Genomic DNA, 17,097 nt, shown 5'->3' with positions numbered 1-17,097 from the left:
GCTGGCCCGTGATATCGGGTCCGTCGTTCAGAAGTTTGGTAGGAAAAAGGTGGAAATACCACCGTGAACGGCCCGCGGAGATTTCCTGACGTGCAGCACGGCCCGCGCTCGATTGTTCCGTTATGAGTGGCGTCCACAGTCGCCGGTCGATCAGTGTCCGTGTGTAAGGCTGACCAACAAGTCGTTGCGGTTCGGTCGCCGATGTTGTTGAACACGTCCAGTACAGTGCTATGGCTTCGCGTATAACGTCCGGTGCTCGGTTGTGCGTTCGCGCCAGTATCGACAGACTCGTGTGCAATTTGTCCAGGAACCGTCATCACAATGCGGTGACAACTGGAGTGGAAACGGCTGCCGTCCGTCGGAGCTCGGACAGGCTGCTGCAATGTTACCAGGTCAGTACTGTGCTTGGCGCTGGCCCACCGTCAGACGGGCGGGTTCGGTCCGCGGTTTTCCAAAGCTTCAGTCCTGTGTTGTTATTTTTTTTCTCTTCCTTGCCAGAGACCTTTACTCAAGGTCCTCTCAATGACTTTGCAGTACGAGGATTCTTTTTTTTTTTTGGCAAAATTCCCTGTCAAGATTTTATACAGAGTGTATGCCAATATACAATTAAATTAACATACACACAAACACTACAACTTGATAACCATTTACTTTTCGGTCCAGTAGATATCAGTAGTTCTTGTGCACTTAATGTTTTACATTTATAATTTTTTTCCGGAATGCGAGATAAAAAATACTGATTTTGAATTCAATTTTTTCATAACATTAAATTTTTCTCTAAGTCACATTATCAACTCAATTTATGTTCAAATATTATTGTATTTTCATATCTATACCAATATTTTCGTACCTAATCTAAATTCTAAATAAATTACCTATAGGTTGTATAATATTTAAACTATATTATAATAACAATGTTGTTATTTTGTGCCTGTAATTGTAATTTATTTTCTTACAAAAATGTTCTTATTCTTTCCTAAAAACATACCTAAAACTCAATATTAAATTTAGAAAATGTGAAAATAATTTTAAATATTTTCTAATGTTTATAATATTTTATTATATGCAGTGTATTTACTTTACATATTACGTATTATATTATAAATCAGTATCTTTGATTTCTGTGTATTGTTAAATCTATACATCTATTTCAATTTTTACGTTTTTATGCTACGTATTTCTTCTGTAATAAAAGAATATATCTCAAAAAAATCCCTAAGAAAAACCTCATTTTCCTAAAAAATTTTCTTTTTCTCTGTATATAAATAACTTACTATCTTCTATTTGGTCTAGAAATTAAATTAAATCACGTTAATATCGTAAAATAAATAAGTTATAAAAATACCATTACAAATATAGCTTGGTAGATAACTAAATATTAAATGATTTAAAATCTCTCAGAGTCACTTGTAGTCATGTTTATGAAAAATTTGTTATCAAACCAAATAATTTACATGATTACCACAGATATACAAAACAATATATATATATTATGTTTTATATATCTGTGATGATTACTAAAAAAAAAGTAGGTCAGTGCTTTTCGGTGGTGGATGTTTGTCCATCGTCCCTTCGGTCCTCGGACAGGATAGTGTAATTTTACTGTAGGTATTCGATTTGCATTCAATAAAAAACGATTCTAAACGGACGAGGGGATCTTTTTTATTCAATTCCATTCGTTTCTATGGTGATAAACAAAGCCGTAATTATTTTATACTACATAATCGTGAAGTTGTACATTTTTTCTCCTTTAACCGCTTTTATTTCGAAAATCGAAAAATGACCTCTTTAAAGTACCAGCTCAAGAACATTATACCTTTCAGAAAATATGCTACACGTCTTGTACTTTTGAGCAAGTTTAGGGGGAGAAAAAATGTTTACAGCATAAAAAAGAAATAAACATCATTGTATAACCATTACATTCCTCGCTCCGCTCAGAATCTAAAAGATAGTCTGTTGTTCTGTTCTTATATTTAATATATTAACACAGAATTTATTCTGTATTATCAATACGAATACTCACTAGTATACCTATTTTATTTTGTTTATAATTTATATATTGACTTGTTGCCATAGTTACTTACTTATATCCGAGCTAATATCATTGTTATTTGCTAATATAGCATACGAATTACATGTATTTTTATTGAATTAAGTATAAATTCCTATACCTTAAACTTAAAGTGCGTAGGTACCTTGTAATTATACTAAATTTGTACAATTTCTATGAATAGGTCTAGATAACTGAAAATTTAATATACTACATAATTTTAAATTTAGCCACATAAATAGAATATGTTGCAACTGTTATTTATATTGCGACACATTAGTTAATTAATATTAAAATAATTGTAGATTCCTTAAACCACGTATGGAAACCAGAAATTTCGCATGATCTTATACGTACTTTTTCTTATCCTTGTTTCGTTAAAACTGTTATATCTACAAGTCAAGCATATTATAATAATATAATATGTTATGTGGAAATACATTTAATATTTTCTTCACATACGTAATATTCACGTTAGGTATACCGTTTATATTCGTTCGGTACGCTAGGCGGGTTATTGATGAGCTTGACGAGTGTTCTAAGTTCTAAACGCGACGCATTAAAGGATTAATCATATATCGACAATTAAATTTTATTTTTATCAAATGATTGATTGCATAACAATTTATCGCGCATAATTGTTATTTAATTTATGATTTACTGAAAATAATAACAACATTATTCTTATATATTGGTGTGTGTAAATTAAGTAAATGCTGCGGCACTGTGGTTCATAATAATAATGTATAAATACCTACAAAATTATTTTGTGTTTGGTAGAGGGGGGAGGGTGTTTGAACTTGGATAATGTACGTCGCCGCCGACCCACTATCCGACTTGTCAGACTCAGCACAATATGGTCGCGTGTTTATGCGATTCGTCCTTGTGACGTTTTACCCGTATCGTCATCGTGCAATTTTCGAGTGCACGCATGTGTATAATAATTGGCGGCGGCGGTAGTATGTATAGGTGAATCGCCATAATAATGAACCAGTTGTGCGCAACACGTTACTGGCCTACTAAGAAAATAAAAAGAAAAAAATCGATAATAAATAGAGAAGAAAAATAAAAATAACGTATACCTATATAGTCGCCGCCGAGACCGTTAATCAAGTTCGACAACCTGGTATAGCCCGCTGTTCGGTCAATCTCTCTCTCTCTCTCTCTGAGTGTCTGTCTCTTTTCGTCTCTCTCTTTCTCTAGCATGTTGTTGCCAGCTCGTCGAATCGCCAAACCATGTCCGAATAAGACCCGTGAGTCCTAACATTTAAGCCTCACCCACCTTACGCCCTTAAAAAGCAGGATTTTTCAAATTGATACAACTAAAATGTCTGCATAGGTATATAGTAAGTTATAGTGTTATTTAATCGAAATACTTTTAAGCTCAATATTAAGTAGGTATAGCAAACATATTATATATATAATATAATATATATAAGTATCTATCTTATTAGTTATCACATGTATAACTACGGTGTCTAACAAAAATCATCGATAAGACAACGAGATGTTGATACGTTACAACTTACAATTGTTGTTTTCAGATTATATTGAAAAAGTGATTTAATAAAGAATTTATGTAATGATATTATAAATCAATTTTAAATCTATAAATGTTTAATATAATTCATTTGGATACTAAAGTTTAAAGGATTAATAATAGATTTTAATGGTTACTAGATACCTTAAAACTTTATATATTTCTTTTTAGATTTATCGCTTATACGTTTACAGTTTCTATCTATATTTTATATTTAAATTTACTTTAGTATTTGAGTATATTATTACAGTTTTTTTGATGCCCCAATTATTTTTATTATTATTTTAAACATTTAAGTTACCAGTTAAAACTATTTACTCACAAATAAAATATAAATTTATGATTTAAGATTAAATGGAGTCAAAGCAAATTATCTTAATTAAAAATCATAAGTAATCTTTAATCACTATGATTACAGATTTCCGCTATCTATTTCATATTATTTACGCACCTTGTAGTTTGATTTGGATATAAGTACCTACCCGATTCACAAAATATATAACCGTGTACAACTTATTTATACAAACATGTACAAACAATTTTTAAATTAAGTTTAAATTAAATTTTACGCTTAAACTTGCAAGTTACCAAATATATATTAAGCACTTAATATTTTTAGTTGTTAACTTTATATTACATTAAATATACGCTATAATTTTTCTGAAAAAATAGTAAAAGTTTTATTCGAATTCATATTGTTTTCATTGTTAGATCATCTTATATAATATTACGCGTACCTACTGAAAATTCATTGTATTTTTATTTATGCTTGCTCTAATTTGTGTCAATAAATAAACGTATTATATACGTGTATATATTTGTTTAGATAAAATGAAACAGTATTCTTAACATTTTTATTGTTATGGTATATTTAAAAAAAAGATTGATAGGTACTTACTAAATATTTAAAAACATTATTTAATTTTTACTAATTACTAGTTACTTATTATTATTAAGCTTGTTCATAATTTAATAACCATTAAATTTTGGTTAAAGAATAATTCTTATTACCACTAATAGGTATACATTTAAGATTTATCTTAAAATAAGCATTTCTTAGTTTAAATATGTCATAAGTTAAGTAATCTTAAAAAAATTTTAACTTCAATGCTTAATATTTTTAAATATTAAGTCCCTCTAGAAAGTACTTATAATATACGTTAATTTGATCATAAAATTATGTATTTTTTAATCATAAAATAATCAGTTTTTACAATTTTTGTCATATCTTCAAGGTACCTAATTATATTAAGTAATTCCTTTCACAGTAATTAAACAATCAAAAATTAAGTTTGTTTCATAGTGTAAAACTGTAAAAGTATGTATAATCAAATTAATTATTATAATATACATAATACATATAGGTAACCATTATATGTATTTATAATTTAAAATTGTTATTATTTTTTTTAAATATTTCCTGTGTTTTAAAGTGTAGAATTGTGCAATTTAAGTATTTTTCCATGTGATAATATGACCCCTTCGATGTTTAGCGTATTGACCTTGTGACTTTAACCACGCAAGAATTGGTGTTTCCCTTTTGCTGCGTGGTTTAAGTGAAAGCGCAAGTGAAACACGTGCAAACCAGTCCAGGATGTCTGCAGCCGTGGTATTCAGCACGTAGACTACTAGTACTAGACTTCTAAACCATCCCAGCATAATCTTTAGACAATTTTTTTTTGTGTTTTAAGTTCAGGATCAATTTTTCTATGGGTATCTAATTTGAAAGTATATAATGTAATCGGGGAATATTATTTTAGTTGTTCCTTGGAAAATTATTAATTAAAAGTGAAAAACCAGATTGTTTTCATAAAGAGATACTTATCTATAAGACTTAGTATAAGCTTAAGTGCACAGATAGGTTAATTTTGTTTCCAAACTAAGTAATTGCTTAATTGTTCTAATATATTATATGGTGAAAGCCGTGACTCTCTTGCTCATATACGATTTTCATGGATAGTTTACTTTTTAAATGTATGCCATTCATTCTAAATAATACTATACACTATATTAAAAAAGACTCATCTTTAAATAATTAAATGTATTTAATATGAGTATTGTTCGCTCTTAACATATTATAAACTAATTATAAATTATGATTTCCAGAATACCTCAAAGGTATTTATTAAGGTAACATAATTTGGTTTAACATTTTGCTTATTAGTTTAATATAATTAGTATTGTATTAAATTATGAAATAATGAAAAATATTATTTATTACTAACACACGATAATTAAAGATCATAAACCTACGCCTATTTAGATAACTCATGGCTATGACATTTTGTTATATTATATTCTCACCATAATTCTAAGGGTGTAAGTATCTATTAAAAATATCATAATAAATTTAATTTTTCCATTCTTAAAGTTCCTATTTTAGTGATTAATTTTGTCACTTTCGAATTTCAATCTGAAAACTTTCACATTAGGGTGCATAGAAAGTGTCTAAATCAATATTTTATTTTATTGTACCTACCTACTTTGTGAAATTAATTTGCTGCTACTGTGTATTAATAAAACATTAGTGTTAAGCAAGTAGTTGATGAAAAGCACACTCTTTGAGCATGTTAAGTTATATATATATATATATATGTATGTATGTATAATCTATGTATACGTAATACATGATAATATATGAGTGTAAGTACATCTAAAAAAAATGAAATATTTGACCAGCAAACTGGTGTTTGATACGTAAAATTAAAAAAAAAAAATTATAAATATGTATTACCTTTTATAAAATAATATACTACCTATAGCTGCTGTTTCAGCTTGAAAAAAAATATATAAATTCAAGTAGTTGTTCAAAATATAATTACAATATATTTAATTGATTTAGACCCAGTAAAATAATTAATTAAATAAATTATTAAATATTTTTATGAAAATAACAAATAATTTTAAACAATACAATCGGTTAACAAAAATTAAGATGTTAGATGCATAGAAATATAAGATTTTATCAAGACATAGAAAACTTCGAAAATGTTATTGTTTATGCGTTATGACAATATTATAACTATTAAACTAACTTAAAAGCATAGAACTTAGCTATTTATTCTAATTTTATTACGCAATTTGAATTTTTATTTCAAATTAGCTAAGTAGCTTATAATATATTAGTGTAGTAACTATTTTATATATTATTACAATATTATATATTAATAGTGATATAATATTATATTATAATATTAAATATTTTTTCAATATAAAGATTTATTTTACTTTTAACAAATTACTATTTACTAGTTACGTAATTATAAGTATTAAATAATAATGTTTTTGTAAAAATTTATTACGCAATGTTAACATTTTAAAATTAAGTTTAATACTTGGACGTATGCCATAAAAATAAAAATATTACTATATACCAATTTAAAATAAATTAACTATCTCGGACAGATTATTCTAGATAATAGATAGTATTATTATAATTTATAAAAAATATTTAGGTACATATCTAGTGATAGAATTAGAAAAATCATCTTAAAATTATAAATACCTATGCCGCGATCGGTTATTTATTTATCAGTATCAATTATTTTAAATCAATACTTACATAAGTGTATTTATAAAATAAGCACATAGTATACCTAATGTATATTGTATATTAGGAATATTGATTGTATTGATTGTTGATATTTATTATTTATACAGTTGCAGAATATTTGAATATTTGTTTAGATATATTTTAATTAATTTGTAACTATTTACTATTTTACTATTTACGTGTATTATTCCTGAACCAGTTGAACCTAAAAAAAGAATTCTGCTGTAAACTTTGTATTATTTGAGTCTTATAAGTTCATTATAATTATTTTATATTCTATTTTTGGCATTACAATTATTTTACTTTAATATTAAACAATAATCTTAAATACCATTCATAAAAGAATAAATACTTGTTAACTATTAAGAACGTATGTTTAATACAATTTGACGAACAAATTTTCTATATTTTTGTTGTCATACGATTTATAATAGCCGAATTTTCTCTATTAAGTAAATTCTATACCTACTCGTATAGTCGTACCTGTGTATTTGATATTTTATTATTATTACACATTAGTCACATATAGGTAGTCATTACACTTTTTATAACATCTTCACTGTATAATATATAAAGGTTTTCTATGATTTAATTTTTTCGATTCAGCAAATAGGGTTAAGACGTATATACTGTATATAGTCCATTTGTTAATAGCATATATCCTTATTTTATTTCCTTTCCCTCATCTCTTCTATTTTTATCCAATAAGCAAACGTATACACAATTACACACTTGTATGAACACCACAAGAACGCTCAGGAATGTGTCGTCCAGTGCGATCACAGTATATCCAAATTGAGGCCAATCGAAAAAAATATTAACTGCGTTTCTTTCTGCCGTTTCTTGAATGTTATTCTCGGTTTATTTTGCTGTTATAAGTTTCTGTATAATAAATAGTATATTTTCTTGCATTTTTATTGAATTAAATATTGAATAACCTAATAGGTATAAGACTATATTTAAAAATAAAAATATTTCAATTTTAGATTTAGTATTTATTTTTTACAAAAACAATTCTATTATGAATTATACTTCAATATTAAAATTATAACCAGTTTGCTATCTATACATTTTTTCATGAAAAAGTTAGAATATAATGAAATATACAAAAATTTTAAAAAATTGTATGTAACATAAAATATTCATTGTATCGTTTATATATATACCTATGTCCTATATATATATATATAAAAAAATTTATCTATCAGTTATGTAAATATAGCTACAATGCTGAACAAGTTCCTAATTTGAGTTATTGAGCTGGTGTTTATTATTAAAATTTTTTATAGATATCGTCTAAATAATATCATCTTTGAATCAGTTTAATATGTGAAAAAAAAACATGAATTGTGTTTAAAGACAATTTTAGAATAAATTATATTATGATGTGTGATGTCATTAACTGCCGTTTATAATTTCATGAATGATTGTTAGCGATTACTCGTAAAATGAACAATATTGTGGTACGAGACCTCAGGTTAGATTTAATTAATTTCGGTCATATTTATAAAAAACGATTCTTGAACAAATAAAATAGCATTATAAAATGTATTGACTAGTAATTATTAATTGGCGGGGATTTGCTTTGAAATTCTATCGTATGCTGATTGCAATTATTATAATCTTAGGTGTATGAATTCATATAAACCTCCTGCAGCTTTCACATTGGTACGATGACACATAAATTACTGATTTAAAAAAATTATATATATTTATATTACGAAAGGTTATGACGAGAAACTTCCGGTTCATCTGGTAATAGATAATTGTATAATAAATAATAATTAAACCTAAGAAATCGTAAAAAAAAGTATATTTTCATGGATTTCAATACAACATGTTTATATATTGTTTATTTTTGCATAATATATCTTTATTATGTATATAGTTCTATTCGTAAATTAATAATTTTCTACCAATCTATATTTTAAGACTAAGTCAATCATACCGTACATTTTTGTTTAATAATTGTAATATTTTTGGAAATAAATTGTCTCGTTGTTTTTCAAAATTACTTATCGCAATGAGTAGGTATGGTGTATCTTAAATTAATCGACTTCTAATTATCCCATTGTCTAATCTAGTTTACGTATTATATTCTTCATATTTTTAATTTTCAGTATTGTATAGTGTAGTGTTTCTCAAACTTTTTGCAATGGCAACCATAAGTTTAATCTTTATTGGGTACGCGAACCTCTACAAAAAAAATCAAGTTTGCCATAAATAAATAATATTTTTACTATAATCAATCTTATCATTAAATTTTTTTTTGAATACTAAATAATAAATACATAATAAATAAATAAAAAAATACAAAAATACTAAAGAATAAGTAAAATTGTAATCATAACCACCAGTCGCGACCCATCAAAAACATTTTGCGATCCATGGTTTGGGAAACGCTGGTATTGTGTATACGTTTAATTTTCTGTTAGATTTAATAATAATTGCTATACTCGATTATTTATAGTTATTTGTATTGTATTTTTCAATTGTTAATTTAAATCGTATTACAACCTATATGTGTAGGTACATTGTTATAATACTTATAACTAGTAAATAAAAATGATTGGTGTAGGTATAATAGTGTGAATATTTTAATTTTGGAAAAATAATAAAATAACAATATTTGTTGGATAGGTACAATAAATTGTTGACTGAAATTCGCAAAAAGTATTTTACGTAAAGTAGCGAGGCGATTGAACTTCGTTTCGCTGTGGCCTTGCGGTTGTGTTAGTATATGCAATTATTTCGAGTGGTATCCGGACATGCACCGATTATTGCCCGATACGGCGTTAGAAAGCGCGAAAATACGTTTTAAAATATATTAATAAGAAAGTAAACTTTTAAATTTAAATGTAAATTATAGAATCCTATACTGCTATAAAAACATTTTTTTAGTAATTTTAAATATTTATTAAATTTGTACGAACCATGTAGTTAGCGATATTTTATAATATCCGTTGACTTTAAAATTATAATAGAGCTATTATGGATTAGGTTTATTATTAGTTTTATCAGCTATATAAGTTTTGTTTTTTTTTATTTAATATGTAACTTTTAGAATTATTTTATTATTATTATTACTCAAAATAGTAGGAACTTACTTAGAAAGGTATTTTTTTTTTTTAATTAATACTATCAACAAATTTGTCGAAAACTCCAAAAATAAATTAAAATCAAATTTCTATTAAATTTAATCTTTGTCGATTTTGGGTAAATAAAGTTCTACTTATAATTGAATAATACATTTTTAGTATCTATATGTTTGGCATAAAATGTCCTTAAAGAAAATATTACCTATTTCAAGTAATTTTTGACTTGAGAAAAAAATATAGTATTTATTTCTTGGTGGTATCACAAATTTAACATCTGTTCACATAAATGGCAAAACCCATGAAAAAGTTTGATACAAAGCTGAGTGTCAGTTAGCCTATATTATGACGAACGGCAGTCTGCAGATACTTTGAAAGTATTGAAGTAATAAATATCAAAATAATAAACGTTAAGACTGTTTTGTGAGTACCTATATATAACAAGCAATAATAGTATTAGCTTTTTTGAGGTACAACCTTAAAATCTCGTTTGTTTATGTTGAAATAATATTATAAATGCTTGTATTTAAACGTGTTTTTAATTTAGATTAACTAAATACTAAGTTAAAATGCAGAAGAGCTCACTTTCTTATTTCAATATATACCTACAGTCTACACCTATAATAAAAACCTGAAAGTCTAAATAAATACCAAACTAGATAACCGGTCTTATTCTACGCTTAATATATTTATGTTCTTCGTATTTGACATATAATAATATGTAATCCTTAAGTAGCACACGGGTGTGCTAAGTATTATTTCAATCCAGCTAATACTATGAGTAATTTGAGCTATCGCGTTAAATAATATTTAGTGTTTTGTGTAAAATTGCATAACTGGAATTTTTAGAGCTCTGAAATTAGATTAATATAATATAAGTTAAAGTTAAAACGGTCGATTATAAAACTAACTGCGGCTTAGTAGTTAAAACATGTTTAGGATCTTAGGTATTATTTTAAAATATATAAAATATAACATATAATATTAAAAAAGAACAGTTCTCATTGATATCGAACTTCGTATCATAAGATTATAAGAATAAGTATTTATGTCCTTCAGTGCAAAATAACAAACTACCTTATTAGGTATTATAAAAATAATACACTAGTAAGTTTCTAAATATATAGTTACTTTAAACCTTTAATTTTGAACTAAAAGTTTAATTTTTAACAATTTATATATTTCAGCAATATATCCGTAAATATTGAAATAAAATCTGAATTTATTTTATTAATATGTTGAATATATAGTTAGTGTAATATGTTTTATAAACGTATTAGAAAATTTATTAGAAAAAGCATTGTGTACAAAAATACCAAATTCAAAAATAAATGTATGTGATAACAACACTGGTGTATAAAACCCTCGTTTCCCTGTGAATGAAATTTCGATACGATTAATAATATGTATTTCGGTCATGTCCCACATACCCATGATGATGATGAGGGGGTCAAATGCCTGCAGGATGGAAAGTATATTATACTTATGATAGAAAACCGGTCATAATATGGTCATTAAAAATATATAAGTGCATTCGTATTTGAATACACGCTTAAAATATATAATGGGCGTTACAAATATTAACTAATATTTTTTTTGGAAATAAGAAAAGAATTAACAATAAATTTTTTTACAGAAACAATTAAATCGAATCAGATCTGATCATCAGAGGAATCATTGTCGACGTTATACTACTTTACAAGACACAGATACAGATTCACTGTCTTCTATCGACCCATACAGACTGTTAGATGATGACCTCAGAGATGTATACACAGACATCACACGGGTTTGTGATATTTTAATATTAAACTTCATCTATATTAATATAATTATTAATTAATGTTTACCATTAGTGAAAGTACGTAATCCATCTTTTAAACTAAAAATAACAATTGATCCCAAAAATATTATTAAATGAATTTGTATTTAAGTATTAAAAATGAATGTAAAGTTGTAATTTTAACATTATAAAACATATTATATTATGATCTTTATTGATCGTTTAATTTTTAACATACTTTAATTATATTCTTGAATATTTGATAAATATTTCATAGGATCGATACATTAATTATAATAGGTATATATATATATTTTTTTTTTTTAAAAAAACTCACTAATTTTAGTTTGCATTAATAATAATAATAATAATAATAATAAGTTCATATAGTTTTAACCATAAATAATTTCAAATATCCCATGTTAAATTTTATAATGAAATAAGTTGTCATTGTTATATATTATATACGTATAATATTTGTAATGTAATTTTTTCTGTAAAAATACGTCATAATAATAACAACCGACCACAAATCATTTTAAAATTAATTCTTGTTATTTATTATCCAGGAACTTGAACTGAACACTAATCAAGATGAGCTACGGACGATAGCTACTTATTACTTCGATGGGCAAGGAAAAGCCCTTAGGCCTATGGTGGCTATCCTGATGGCTCATGCCATAAATTACCATATGAACAATAAGTAAGTTGGCACATTTTATTAGCAATTATGAAAATTATATCTAAAATTCGTGTTTGTCGTGATAGTGAAAATGTGAAAAAAGTAGATCCAAGTATGTTTATACGGATAGAATTGTACGACTGGTTGATAGATAGGTACTTACGCAGGAAGATATCAAGAATATTAAAACTGGTTATAGGTAGTTCATATAACCTAGATGTTTTACTTGTATTCTTGTCCAAGTCTTACACACACATTTTGTTATTCGAAATTTAAGTGAAAAAAAATTGGCTTCTTTAACTAAAATATGTGCTATAATATTTATACTTTATATTTAAATTGCAAACAAATTTCGAGATAACTACTTGCCTATTTTTTGAAAATTTAATTATGGATCATATATCTACTATAATATATTATACACTATAGGTAATGTACTTTATTTATTAAAATTACAAACAAGTTACGAAATAACAGAACCTATTTTTTTAAAAATGTAATTATTGAGCATACCAACTAATATACAATTATTGTATTTACACACATTTAATAAACCTATTATACATTTAATGAATAACCGGAGTACCTACTGAATCATTATTAGTTATATTATTAAAATTCTTATGTGTTAACAATTCATGCAGTGGTGTTTACATTATTTTGATAATTTTAAACTTCGGTTAAATATCGTTGATATCTTAAGACTTAGTTAAACTAAATTCATACATTTGATTATAAATAGATTTCCTAATATTATCTATAGTAATCGTACGTTTACAGTGGTTTGGACAAAAAACAAAGAGAAGTAGCTATGATTGCGGAAATGATCCATTCTGCATCCCTAATTCATGATGATGTCATTGATCAATCAGATTTTAGACGGGGAAAGCCAAGTGTAAATGCACTTTGGAGTCACAAAAAAGTAAGTAACACACATGTTTTTCTCGAATAATTAAACTATAATTTTCCAACAGTTTTAAATAAATATTTTTTTTTTTTGATATTTTACAAATTATATTTAATAACAAGCGTTACATACAATTATACATATCAAATACTCTAATGTAATAATTTATTACTAATAAAATATATATAAATCAAATATAAATTATTATTAGGAGACTTACAATTATTTACATTTTAATACTGTCTAAAACTGATTAAAAAAATAAAGTCAACTTTACGCATCAATTATTCACAATAGCATAATTTCTTACTTAAATAAATATAAACTATTTATGCATAAAATAAAGATTAAGCATATTGCTTACAAAAGCGTTTCTCTATTCATAGTAAAAAAGATAATTATTACTTCTTGAACTATTTTATATTTTAGTCTTCGAATTTAAATGTCATAATTTATTTGTATACTTATAAATAAGTCTAATTTTAGTTAAACGCTTAACCCGGTTTATTTATCAAAGTACACTTATTATTTCAAAAATTATATAGGTACACTTATTAACACTTATGCATATTCATGTTTTTAATGACTTCATTTTTATTTTCATAATATATAATATTTCATTTATAAAAATCAAATTTTGGACTATTGGTTATAAGTATTTTTAGTTGATATATGAGCTTTGTTGAGTGGCACAAAGCATAAGGGATATGCCGCAAAATGTTGGTCCGTTACACTATACGCACATTTAAACTTTGAATGCTTAAAAATTATAACTAAATAATTACTCTTCTGCGTTTTTATTTGTATGTATCAGAATATAAAATTAAAAAAGTACCTATATAATAATTCACAAAAATGAAAACTTAAAAAAAAAATAACAATAAAAAATTGTAAAAAAATTATTTCAAAGACTATAAATGTTTTTTAAATAATGAGTGTTTTATGTTAAATAAACCATCTGATATATTATGGTTGTTTGAAAGTAAAAACCTTTCCAGTCCATTAAAACAATTGGTAGACCTTGATCGTAGCTCTAAAGTAATAATCATTGTAACAATATTATTACCTCACAACGTGAATGATGTAGTGACTAAAAAAACAAAGTTAGATTTCGAAAAAATGATCGTCTTTTATTTAATACTATATAATTTCAAATCCCAGTATATTTTACAATTAAAAGAAAATTATCTTGAATGGCTGTCCAAATTTTTGTTATTAATCCCTTAAAATCTAACTTATAATAATGTTATAAATTAGAAGTATGGAGATTGTATGTATAATATACTACTTCTGTATACATTCCACATTTTTTTGAAAATTGCTGTGTTCTTTTATGCTTTGCTTCTGTATTATTTAATTTAATTTGTATCTAATAAATATAAATGTGTAATACTGACCTTAACCCTATTATGTACCCATTTTAATTTTACCGCAAAATAACAAACAAAATTACTTACCATGAATAAGTAGAACATTTTTAAAACCTTTTGAAATACTATATTACTGTCACTTAAATATATATATTATACACTCCATTTGAGTATTAAGAAGAGTTCGCATATTAACATAATATTATTATTACTCCTTAAAAATGGTATGTAGTAAACAAATGGTGAAAAACTGTTATTTTAGTAATTGTATGTGTTAAACATTCATGAAAGTTTTAAAATTGTATAATGTGACATTCGAACTAAAAGAATAATTATGATCAATTAGTATTGGGTATGATTCAGTTAATTAAATTTTGTGTAAAATAAATTATTCTAAAAAGAAATGACTATTCCTATATTATAATTATTTTGTTTTTACTTTTCAAAAATTCTATTATTAATAAAAGTTCTTACATAATATTTAAAATTAAAATATATTTTTAAAAATGCACGCGGGCTGATTATTGACAACGTACTGCAGTCATAAAACGACGTGTATTCTATCGCTAATAAAGAAAACTTACATCGCGGTCTGGTCATGTTTTAGCGATAAGTGTCGACAACGATGATTATAATACCTCAAACAATAACAAAAATAACAACGAAGACTAAATTATTATAATATTTAAGTGGCATATCGTGGTGAGATGATGGTAATTAAATCCGACACGTCGCCGGTGACCAATAACCGACCCGCCTAAGACCAATATATCGATGAATGAAGAAGGTTTGGCATCGTGGGCTTATACTTTCACTGTATAATATAGGCACTAGGCAGGTAGACAGGTATAATAAGGTATAGGTAGGTTCGCGCAGAGACCCACTTATTACGCGCGCTTCGAGCCGCGGCGGCGACAAAGATGTCTGGTTGAGGAATACCGCGCACGCGGGTATCGATCAATTTCACTCGAGCAACCCGACAAACGTACACAGTTCTCGAAAGTGGTCTTTTATAAGAAAGTCGCATTCAGGATGTCTGTATTTTGTTGTTTTTTTTTTTTTGTATCTCGGTAATATAGTATACTATAAACGACGGTCGTCGCGTTGATAAATATATAAATATATATATATATATATATTATGTAGGCAAGTATACTTACCACCTCGATTAGCTGAACTTGTCGATCTCTATGGGAAAACGTAGAAAAAGAGAGATAGAGAGAGTAAAGAAGATAAACATAATATATATACATTATATATCGAGAAAAAAAATTGAAAATGTCAACCGGACAAGTTTGACCCGTGGCCCACATGAAACGTCTTCCATACGATAAAGGGCAAGGTCGTCTGTCGGTTGGCGCACGGTAGTCATTACTCATTATCATAGCTGTGTATCGTTGGCTCGTGAATGGTACTTCAGTACTGTCGTGAGTTGCATCATCTGAGTATAATATCCTCGAAATTAATATATACATACAGAAAATTCCTTCTTTATACCAATAGGACTGCCAGGATTACAGTCTTGAATTTATTATTATTATTATATTATGTATTGTTACCAGAAAATAATTCTGTTTTTCTCTCTTTCTCTCTTTATTTTTCCAAACTTTTCCAAAATATCATACTATGTAATATATAATATTATTCTTGGCCCTGTATGTGCGTTTGTGTGTCGGTGGCAACGTGCATATAGAGAAAGTTCAACACGTGCGTAGGCAGCCTGTGTAGTTAGGAATATGCGTCGTGTGTGTTTCACAATTAGACGCTTGTTCCGGAAGACCTTTCACGCAATGTGTAAACAACACATTTTTATCTATATATATAGACACACATTAATAAATAATACTTTGACTCATGGACTGTCGTCCAAATTTAGAGAGCCCGTTCGATTCTCGGACATTATATATTTGTGACAAAACTCCTGGGAACTGAACAGGCAAAGATCCGGTTTCCAGATAAATTATAGTAGGTATAGCATGAAGGGCTGGCGTGTGTAAGTAACTGGTGAGAGCGAGACGTGATTGACCGTTTAAATATTTTACTAGTTTTAACATTAAACGAAATAATTGAAATCATCGATTTGATATACTATTTAAATATTTTTAAATGTTAGTGGT

The 17,097-nt window shown here is 26.6% G+C and overlaps 1 protein-coding gene across 1 annotated transcript in view; it reads left to right on the top strand.

The window, feature by feature from the left end:
* Positions 1-18: 18 nt before the first annotated feature.
* Positions 19-17,097, top strand: part of LOC114125711 (all trans-polyprenyl-diphosphate synthase PDSS1) — a 35,035-nt gene continuing 17,956 nt past the window's right edge. The window contains exons 1-4 of the mRNA XM_050197262.1: positions 19-392; positions 11,875-12,027; positions 12,591-12,724; positions 13,484-13,625. Coding sequence (XP_050053219.1) covers positions 231-392; positions 11,875-12,027; positions 12,591-12,724; positions 13,484-13,625 — 591 coding nt within the window. The 5' untranslated portion in view covers positions 19-230. The remainder of the gene's footprint in view (positions 393-11,874; positions 12,028-12,590; positions 12,725-13,483; positions 13,626-17,097) is intronic.

The sequence above is a fragment of the Aphis gossypii genome, chromosome 1 (assembly GCF_020184175.1).
Source record: "Aphis gossypii isolate Hap1 chromosome 1, ASM2018417v2, whole genome shotgun sequence".
NCBI lineage: Eukaryota > Metazoa > Arthropoda > Insecta > Hemiptera > Aphididae > Aphis > Aphis gossypii.
Note: the sequence above shows the minus strand (reverse complement) of the source record. Positions and strands in the feature narration are given on the sequence as shown.